Here is a 10448-nt window from a genome sequence, read left to right as displayed (position 1 = left end):
ACATCATAGTTCCGCTCCGCCGGACCCAGCTTCTTGGAAAAGAAAGCGCAGGGACGGAGCTTCGGTGGCGTGCCCGAGCGCTGTGACAGCACGGCTCCAACCCCAGCCTCGGACGCATCCACCTCCACTATGAAAGCTAATGAAGGGTCCGGATGCGCCAACACGGGAGCTTCAGTAAACAGCGCCTTCAACTGGTTGAAGGCTCCATCGGCCTCGGCCGACCACTGTAGACACACCGGCCCCCCCTTCAGCAGTGAGGTAATGGGCGCCGCCACTTGGCCAAAACCCCGGATAAACCTCCGGTAGTAATTGGTAAACCTTAAAAACTGCTGCACCTCCTTTACCGTGGTCGGAGTCAGCCAATTACGCACGGCGTTAACGTGGTCACACTCCATCACCACCCCCGAGGTGGAAATGCGATAACCCAGGAAGGAGAACACACATTTCTCAGCCTTGACGTATAGGTCATGCTCCAGCAGTCGCCCAAGGACCTTGCACACCAGGGAGACATGCGTGGCGCATGTGGCAGAATAAATCAAGATGTCATCAATATAGACTACCACACCCTGCCCGTGCAAGTCCCTGAGAATGTCATCTACAAAGGATTGGAAGACGGCTGGAGCATTCTTCAACCCATAATGCATGACGAGGTACTCATAGTGGCCTGATGTGGTACTAAACGCTGTTTTCCACTCGTCTCCTCCCCGAATACGCACCAGATTATACGCGCTCCTGAGGTCCAGTTTTGTGAAGAAACGCGCTCCGTGGAATGATTCTACCCCCGTAGCGATGGGAGGTAGCGGATAACTAAATCCCACTGTGATCGAATTGAGACCTCGATAATCAATGCACGGATGCAGTCCTCCCTCCTTTTTCCTCACAAAAAAGAAATTTGAGGAGACGGGTGACATGGAGGGCCGAATGTACCCCTGTCTCAGAGCTTCCGTGACATATGTCTCCATAGCCAAAGTCTCCTCCTGTGACAATGGGTACACGTGACTCCGGGGAAGTGCAGCGATCTCCTGGAGGTTTAACACGCAATCCCACCGTCGATGGGGTGGTAATTTGGTCGCCTTTTTCTTACTAAAAGTGATAGCCAAATCGGCATATTCTAGGGGAATGCACATGGTGGAAACCTGGTCTGGACTCTCCACCGTCGTGGCACCGATGGAAACTTCTATAAACCTACCTGAACACTCGTCTGACCACCCTTGTCTCCAGGAAATGATGGGATTGTGAATAGCTAGTCAGGGAACCCCCAACACCACTGGAAACCCAGGTGAATCAATAAGGTAGAAACTAATCTGCTCCCTATGATCCCCCTGCGTTACCATGTCCAGCGGAATCGTGGCCTCCCTGACCAGCCCTGACCCTAACGGTCGGCTATCTAAGGAGTGCACGGGGAAAGTTGGGTCTATCTGCACCAACGGAATACCCAACTTACGGGCGAGTCCGCGATCCATAAAACTCCCAGCTGCGCCTGAATCGACTAGCGCCATGCTGGAGAGAGGGGAAAAACGCAGGGAATAAAATAAACAAAAACATGTGACCAACAGGGAGCTTTGGGTGAGTTTTGTGCCTACTCACTTGGGGTGGCCGAGAAGTGTTCCGCCTGCCAGCTCGACTCCCAGAGGGACTCCTCCAGCACCTGTCCGAAGTGTGTCCTCTCCGGCCACAGTAGGCGCAGGAGGAGCCTCCTCCTCCGGTCCCCCTAGATGCAGCTCCTCCCAACTCCATCGGAGCGGGAGGGTTGGAGCGGGAGGGCTGGAAGGTGGAATTGACAGGACCCCTTCTGAACGCCCGCGTGCAGCTACAGTCGAATCGACATGTCTATAAGTTCATCGAGGGAGAGTGTGGTGTCCCGACAAGCTAGCTCCCGGCGGACGTCCTCCCGGAGGCTGCATTGGTAATGGTCCATTAGGGCCCTGTCATTCCACTCTGCACCAGCAGCCAGGGTCCGGAACTAACAAAAGGAAAGTGAATCGATGGCAGCTAGTCGGCCAGCGACTGCAAACGCCTAGCGCTGCCTGAACAGGAAGAGGCACCATCTTCGCGGGATTCGTGACAATCCATACACGCATGCGTACATATACACATATATACATACACATACCTATATATACATACATACTTTTAAAAAATTATATACCTTTATTATTATTCCCTGCAAACCCTACCACCGATCCCCCAATTGGAGTAAACTAATAAACACTTTGGCTTTTACCTTCAATTTATACATCTAAAACACATTTTACAGACACAGTCTATTTCACAATAGTTATTTTTTGGTTGTTTTTAGTCCTTCCTCTATTTCTGATGTCACGTTGTTCGTAATAATGATCGGACCAAGGCGCAGCGTACTTTGAGTTCCACATACTTTTAATGAATAAAGTGAAACTTAAGCAAATACAAAACAAATAAAGAATTAACAAACCGTGACAATGCAGTGCGAACAGGCAACTAAACATAAACAATATCCCATAACCCACAGGTGGAAAAATGCAAATTAAGTATGATCCCCAATTAGAGACAACGATTACTAGCTGCCTCTAACTGGGAATCATACACAAACAAACATAGAAAATCAAACCTAGAACCCCACATAGAAATAATAGACTAAAACCCCTAGTCACGCCCTGACCTACTCTACTTGCTCACCGAGTTAGCGTATACATCAATGTTATTGTCTGAGGCTATCCGGAACATATCCCAGTCCACGTGATTGAAGCAATCTTGAAGCTTGGAATCCGATTGACCACCGTTGTATTGACCTGAGCACGGACGCTTCTTGTTTAAGTTTCTGTCTATAGGCTGGGAGCAACAAAATGGAGTCATGGTCAGATTTGCCGAAGGCAGGGCGGGGGAGGGCTTTGTATGCATCACGGAAGTTCGAGTAGCAATGATCCAGAAAGTTACCATTTCTTGTTGCGCATTTGATATGTTGATAGAATTGAGGAAGTATGGTTCTTAAGTTAGCTTTGTTAAAACCCCCAGCTACAATATGTGTGGTTTCCAGTTTACATAGTCCAGTGAAGTTCTTTCAGGGCCGACGAGAGATCTGCTTGGGGGGGTATACACGGCTATGACTATAATTGAAGAGAATTCTCTTGGAAGATAAAGCGGTTGCCATTTGATTGTAAGGAATTCTAGGTAGGGTGAACAAAAGGACTTGAGTTCCTGTATGTTGTTGTGATTACACCATGAGTTGTTAATCATAAGGCATACACACCCCTGCCCTTCTTCTTTTTATTTTACCTTTATTTAACTAGGCAAGTCAGTTAAGAACAAATTCTTATTTTCGATGACAGCCTAGGAACAGTGGGTTAACTGCCTGTTCAGGGGCAGAACAACAGATTTGTACCTTGTCAGCTCGGGGGTTTGAACTTGCAACCTTCCGGTTACTAGTCCAACACTCTAACCACTAGGCTACCCTGCCGCCCCAGAGAGATGTTTGTTTCTGTCGGCGCGATGCATGAAGAAACCGGATGGCTGTACTGACTCTGATAACATATCCCGAGTGAGCCATGTTTGCTTGAAACAGAGACTGTTACATTCTCTGATGTCTCTCTGGATTGCAACTCGTGCCCTGATTTCGTCCACCTTGTTATCTAGAGATTGGACATTGAGGAGTAATATGCTCGGAAGTGGTGGATGGTGTGCTTGCCTTCTGAGTCTGACCAGTAGGCCGCTCTATCTGCCTCTCCTGCGGCGACCGCGTTGTTTTCTGTCGGCCTCTGGGATAAGATCGCATGTCCATGGTGGAGGTTCCGAACAAAGTGTCCGCTTCGGGAAAGACGTAGAGATGGTCGTAGAGATGGTAAGTTGACATCGCTTTTATATCCAATAGTTCTTCCTGGTTGTAATAACCCTTGAAAACACTTGAAAATAACACTTGAGATTTTTTGGGCTAACAACGTGAGAAATAATACAGAGAAAAACAAAACTGCATAGTTTTCTAAGGACCTGAAGCGAGGCGACCATCTCTGTCGTGCCATCTTTCTTATCAACTGTGTGTGTATTTTCGTGTGAGAGTTCGTAGTTGGTGAAATGTGTAGAACATTTTCTCTACGCCCCGTGGCAACATGTGTAGAATTTAAGGAAACTCTGAAACGTACATTTTTACTCTCTGCTGTCAAGTGAAAATTGACTACTATGATGACATAATCCTGTGGTATAAATTTCACAAAACAACAGTTTGTTAGAATCCAATGTATTTTCCACGTAGATTCCACATCACATTAAGTTGAGAAATTACATTGAAACAATGTTGATTCAACCAGTTTGTGCCCAGTGGGATGGTGATTTCTGGGAGCATGGAGGAAAATGGATTCTTGTGAGTTTGACGAAAACAAGATGGACACCTGCCTCCTGGACTGCCCCACTTCCTGTGCCTTTTGTTTACTTTGATTTGTTTGTTAGTGTCATTTTAAATAGCATGGTTTGTAAAATGTTCCTGGGCCATGAGAAAGGCCACGGATGAAAAGGTAAACGTGTAAACCATTACTTATTATGTATTAAATGGTGAAACTAGTCCCTTGCTTCCTGCTTCTGCCTGCTCAACCCAGATCCAAAAGAACCTGTCATATTTCCACCTCGTGACATTACCCTTTCAGTAAAGTTTGGGAAGCGCCTTAATAAACAAATGCAGTCAAATATTAGGATATTTTAAAAGTGCTTTGAAGGTTTGAAGCATTTACATTTTTGTGAATTTGTGTTTTTACTAAATGTATAATTTAGCTGTTCGAATTTGGAAACCATGTGCCATTTTATAAATACACCTATAGAAATCGGAATTTTTTACAAATATCCAGTGTATCAACAGCATTTTTTACATTCAGTAATTTCTTCACAAAATCAATTCTCCATAATGTTATTTTTAAAGCTTACATCACAAACATGCCTCATTGTGTTAAAGTAAACAAAATCACCCATTCTAAAATTGTGGTTTAAAAAAAAGTCACATTTAGTAGATTATTTTATCAAATGCCTTATAACTCAACTGATGACCTGCAGATTATTGTGCAACTGCAGATACCTTTTCATACAGTTACAGCCCAGACTGTTTAGATTCTACACAGTAAACATCCCCGGAACATTGACACAGAAAGTCCCTAGCAATAACATGCCATGCAAGGTAATCCCCTGACACCACCATGTCTCTGTCGTAGAAATAGAATCGACATTATATTTCTATGATCTCTTTAGTCCCCTTCTATGTGACGTATGTTCCTCTTTCAAGTGAAAGTACATAGACTAAACACAAATGTCAAGAAGGCTTGCCAGCACAGTCACTTCTGTATGTTCCTCCCAGCATTCCCTTAGGCCTCGTACATTTGTACCCAGTATAATTCACACTCGGAAGCATCTTCTTATGAATCCTGTTTGTAGAAGCTCCCTGGCTGTGAAACATTGCAGTCCATTGTTGGAAGCCTCAGTTCAGTTTCTATCATCGGTATTCATTCACATCTTCATGTAGTCAGTCTGATGCGGAGTCCAATAAGGTCCTGTAGATGTTGGATCTGAGGAACCTGGGGTAGGAGTCTTTCTCCATCAGGCTGTACACAATCCTCTGGGCCTCGTCGAAGCAAACTGTGGAGGGCGTCTTCACATTCTGCCCGATGAGATCTCTGGTCTTGTGGTCAATGTTGATCTGGAGAGATTTAGAGGGAATTGATGAGACTCAGTGGACACAAGGAGCAGATGTGCTCATATGCAAAGCAAATGTGGCAATGAAAAGTAGATACATATGTGATCAAAGATGTACATGTTTTTGTGAAGTATTATACTATGTTTGTGAGTACAACATGCCTCTTTTGGAGCCTCAGCTTCAATGTATGTCTTGTAGATCTTCTTGGCCCTGGAGGACAGCCTGAAGGAGGACTTAATCTTCTTGTAGTCTTCACAGATCAGCCAGAATTCAATGTTCTCATCGCTGAACTCTGATTTCAGAAAGGCCTGAAATGTTGCCATGCCATCTAAAAGGGGCATGAGAAGACATACTTAGCTAGGCTTTAAAACCTGCAAACCTACGAAAATGGACATATGATCATCATATCTTCAATGGTTCAACCTCCTTTTGTCTGTTTAAACATTGTTTTGACGAACATGAAATGCTTACATTTTGATGTGAGAAGTCTCTCCAAAGACTGGGACCACAGGATCATTTCCTCAGTACTAAGTCTGTAAAGGAGGAGGACAGTTATTTTCAGATCAATATACTGGATGTTAATGTGGATGGTGGATGGGTCCTGATAGGAAAGGCTCATGGATATGGAGAGTCTATCCTTAGGCTATTTACCGTTCAGTGTTAGGGGCATGGGAAGATCTGCGTTGTAGTCGGGACCTCAAGTTGCATCCCCTGAAACAAAGTAAATAGGTAAATACACAAGCATACACACAAAACATGCACATGCACAGAAAACCTCAAAGTTCTCTTGCTCCTACGTGCAAAGGCAGCCAGCAACATAATTGAGTGTTTTTAAAGAACAATTGTTTTTAAGAACCTGCAATTGTGCCGAATGACCAACAAACCAATAAATCAATGTGGAATGCAAGCAATACTTTATCAGCGAATACTCACTTTGTCTGCTGTTTTCTGTTGTCCTCCATGTCAATGTTGAGTGGATGCAGTTCCCTTGATGGTGATGTGACTAAGATAAGCATGTTTGGGGGAACACGATCATTGGGTTATTTGTATGTATTACTCAGTGTTGGAGTTCTCTGCTAGCTTGTCAAATTGTGTCTGTTTTGACGTTCCTCCAAACACCCTCCTTTATACAAGCGACGGCTACTGTGATGTTGGTGTGTGTAGCGTCACCCGTTTGGTTGGCCTCTAACCACAGAAATAGAGGAAGTAGGGGATGACGCTAGCTTGTTCACACCAGTGCAATGCAACTGACTGTCTGCGTTCAGAAACCTGCACAGGTCATTACCTACCGATATTAAGGCCAGGGTATGCAAATGTAACGTGGAAAATTAAACAACCGATAAGCAAATTCTTACCTTCACTCTGTGGGCTCAAGTAAAGAACAAGGTCCTTTGTTTAATTTTTGAAACGCATTTGTCAGGTGGAAGTGATACTTTCATTACGTCTTTTGCTTTCATGTCCCATGATAGTGGAACTGTTGCGTTTTTTTTTGAACCAATATAAACTTTAGCCTTTTCACAAGTATAAACCTAATAATTTTGTCTGGAGTTTTTGGCAGACGAGAACAATTGAAATAGGTCAAACCATGCAAGCAGAAGAATTTGCCGGATTCGTCAGTGAAAATCCCACTGTCCACCTTTAAGTCTCACTTCTCCTGATGGTACACTTCACCTTACTGTATGACATTGGTAGTGGCCTCTGACATGTATTTTTCCGTCACAGAGAACCAATCATATATAGTATGTTAGATAGATGGACAGATCGGGGCCAGATCACAATAGATACAAAGAAGATTTTGTCTTGACTAGATGACTAAACATATTGTTAGTTTATTTCCATCAAAATGGCAGATCTTTATCAGATGACAACTAAGCAGACAAAACTAGCAGTCACAGTGTTGCTCACAGTTAATGTCACCATGAAAAACCAGTCAGGATAGACGTAAAACGGTCACATGGGTATGAGAACTCGGTCACATGGGTATGAGATCTCATGCACAGGCTGACCTGCAGCATATAACATCCAACTTCCAATACAGTCCTTGGGAATACATCGTTTCCTGCTATACGTTATGATATACATGATTTCCAATGAATAGATCGTATTAACATTGTATATCTATATTTAAATCAACATTGTAATTGAATATTGATCAAAGCAATGCATTTTTCAACTGCATGCGTGGGTGGGCATGCGTGTGCGCTTGTGTCACTTTGTGAAACAAACCACATCTACTTCCACTTCCTCTTTCCTTAGCAGCCAACTGAAATGTGTTATATAATGACATGACTAAAAACAAAACAAATACATGAAATATCCCAGAAATTAAATATATGGGAGTCGGTGCAATCGACATGATGTTGGTAGAAAGTGAATTTCACTGACAGGATTGGCATGTTAACACATTGACTATATATATATTTTGTAAATCTTTTGGAAAAAATAACACTAACACATTTTCATAGTGTTGTACACCGAACATGCCTCCTAACTGCAGACCATGCAGAGCCTGCAGGGTCGTTGCTGTAATGAGTACGATGGGAGACAGAGTGCTGGTTTCAAACACAGGGCGCAACAGGTGTTTATTAGTAAAGGACCACAGGAGAAGGCCGGTAGCTGGGTCCTGGCGCAGGCATAAGGTCATCCAACAAGGTAACAGTACAGTCAGGGAAAAGGCTAATAACATAGTCTGGGATTTCAGGCAAGAGATTGATGACTAATAATGATGACTGATGAATAATAATAAAATAGCATTATTAGTGAGGATGGCCAAAAACTACGATACACGGGAGGACTCATACGGACCTAAACAGCGCTCCGACTAGACTGTGTATCAAAACAAACAATACCTCACAATGATGGGGTGCAAAGAACTGAAGTAAATAGTGTGTGTAAATGACATACAGGTGTGTGAACAGGTGATCAGACTTCAGGTGATTGGGATCTGGAGAGTGAGCTGCGTTCAGGGAATCGATGTGTTTGAGAGTGTGAGCTGGAAAGTGGGATGGAAAGTGAGCTGTGTTCGGGGGATCTACTGCATGTGTTTGAGAGTGTGAGCTGGAAAGTGGGATGGAAAGTGAGCTGTGTTCAGGGGATCTACTGTATGTGTTTGAGAGTGTGAGTTGGAAGCAGACGTTACAGTTAGACCACAAAAAAGCACAAGAAAGAGGATTTCGACACCCACCATCTCAGATTGTTCTGGAATTGTTTCTGCTGTTAGGATTAGCATTCCTGTAACATTACTTTGTTGAAACCTAATTTGATCTCTGAAAATGTAAGCTGATTGATTGCATCCAAGTTGGCCATTTTCATTTATAGGATTCATATAATATTGAATAAATATAGTACCAAAATCATATTTGAACAACATATATTATACATACATTATAACAATGAGTTAGACATTAGGAATCCAAACGAATGGACAAAAGACAACCACGGACCCACACCCAATCCCACCCCAACAAGTATACGGGGCGGCAGCGTAGCCTAGTGGTTAGAGCGTTAGACTAGTAACCGGAAGGTTGCGAGTTCAAACCCCCGAGCTGACAAGGTACAAATCTGTCGTTCTGCCCCTGAACAGGCAGTTAATCCACTGTTCCCAGGCCGTCATTGAAAATAAGAATATGTTCTTAACTGACTTGCCTGGTTAAATAAAGGTAAAACAAATAAATAAATAAATAAATAAAAATACACTGAGTATACAAAACATTAAGAACACCAGCGCTCTGGCTGCTGACTCATCTTCACACAGTTGATTGAAGTGCTGATCCCGCTACTGACGCTGGGCCTCAAGTGTCTCCAGGTATGAGGCCTCGGTCTCCCTCATGAAGTTCAGGTATTCGCTGGTTGTGCTCGCAGTGTTTCCTCTTCCCTGGGAAAATATATAGGCAAAAGTAAAGTAATGAAATGTACAGTACAGGAATTATAAGGTACAGACTTCATAGCAAACCTGAGGGCAACCAGTGTGAGCGCAGTCCTGTTCTCCAACCATGTATTATCTCATAAAATGTATCACATCTTATCCAGCAAAGGCCAGTATGCGACAAATCAGATTTACCAAGCAGATACACCAAAGATGCAAATAATAATTGTCTTGGGTCTCCTTGAATAATGTTTAGGATCATAACCCTGCCTTGACAAAAGTAGATGAGCTTGCTCTGTTTGAGACAGCTAAATTGTGTGACTTAACAAGTGGCTTAACAAGTGAACATGACAATCAATTGATATTGAATTGTTTCCAAACCGAGAATGGAACCTGGGTGTCTGTGGGAGCTGGGCTCTGATGTTGTGGCTTCACCATTATAGCATGCAGCTTTCTCTGGGTCTGTAGGTTCAGGAATGTCCTCTGAAAAGAAATGCTTGATCATTTATTTAGAATTCAATACAGAAATATCTAATATACATAAATATTCACACCCCTGAATCAATACTTTGTAGAAGCACCTGTAAAAGTCTGTAAAAGTCTGTAAAAGCTTTACACACCTGGATTCTGCAACATTTTGCCCAATATTATTTTCAAAATTCTTCAAGCTCTGTCAAATTGGTGGTAGGTCGTTGTTAGACAACCATTTTCAGGCCTTGCCATAGATTTTCAAGTAGATTAAAGTAAAAACTGTAACTCGGACACTCATTCACGGTCTTCTTTGTAAGCAACTCCAGTGTAGATTTGGCCTTGTATTTTAGGTTATTGTCCTGCTGAAAGGTGAATTCATATCCCAGTGTCTGGTGGAAAGGTTTTCCTCTAGGATTTTTCCTGTGTTTAGCTCCATTACGTTTCTTTTTTATCTAGAAAACTCCC

The 10448-nt window shown here is 43.2% G+C and overlaps 1 protein-coding gene across 1 annotated transcript; it reads right to left on the bottom strand.

The window, feature by feature from the left end:
* Positions 1-2361: 2361 nt before the first annotated feature.
* On the bottom strand, positions 2362-6792 carry LOC118402330 (regulator of G-protein signaling 21-like). The gene is made up of 5 exons (XM_035800448.2): positions 6581-6792; positions 6299-6358; positions 6119-6180; positions 5809-5975; positions 2362-5650 (listed from the first exon to the last, which is right to left on the bottom strand). The coding sequence occupies exons 1-5, from the start codon at positions 6661-6663 to the stop codon at positions 5477-5479; spliced, it is 546 nt and encodes a 181-aa protein (XP_035656341.1). The 5' UTR covers positions 6664-6792; the 3' UTR covers positions 2362-5476.
* Between the last annotated feature and the right edge of the window lie 3656 nt (positions 6793-10448).

The sequence above is a fragment of the Oncorhynchus keta genome, chromosome 23 (genome assembly GCF_023373465.1).
Source record: "Oncorhynchus keta strain PuntledgeMale-10-30-2019 chromosome 23, Oket_V2, whole genome shotgun sequence".
In the NCBI taxonomy this organism is placed as follows: Eukaryota; Metazoa; Chordata; class Actinopteri; order Salmoniformes; family Salmonidae; genus Oncorhynchus; species Oncorhynchus keta.
The sequence above is the reverse complement of the archived record's forward strand: the minus strand, read 5'-3'. Positions and strand labels throughout refer to the sequence as shown.

What these genes read in the sequence shown, in the direction of transcription:
- LOC118402330 (XM_035800448.2), bottom strand. Translation starts at nt 6,663, where the DNA reads ATGCTTATCTTAGTCACATCACCATCAAGGGAACTGCATCCACTCAAC. An exon ending in CATGCCCCTAACACTGAACG is followed by an intron (nt 6,181 to 6,298) that starts GTAAATAGCCTA and finishes CCTCCTTTACAG; the next exon opens with ACTTAGTACTGAGGAAATGA. An exon ending in GAGACTTCTCACATCAAAAT is followed by an intron (nt 5,976 to 6,118) that starts GTAAGCATTTCA and finishes TGCCCCTTTTAG; the next exon opens with ATGGCATGGCAACATTTCAG.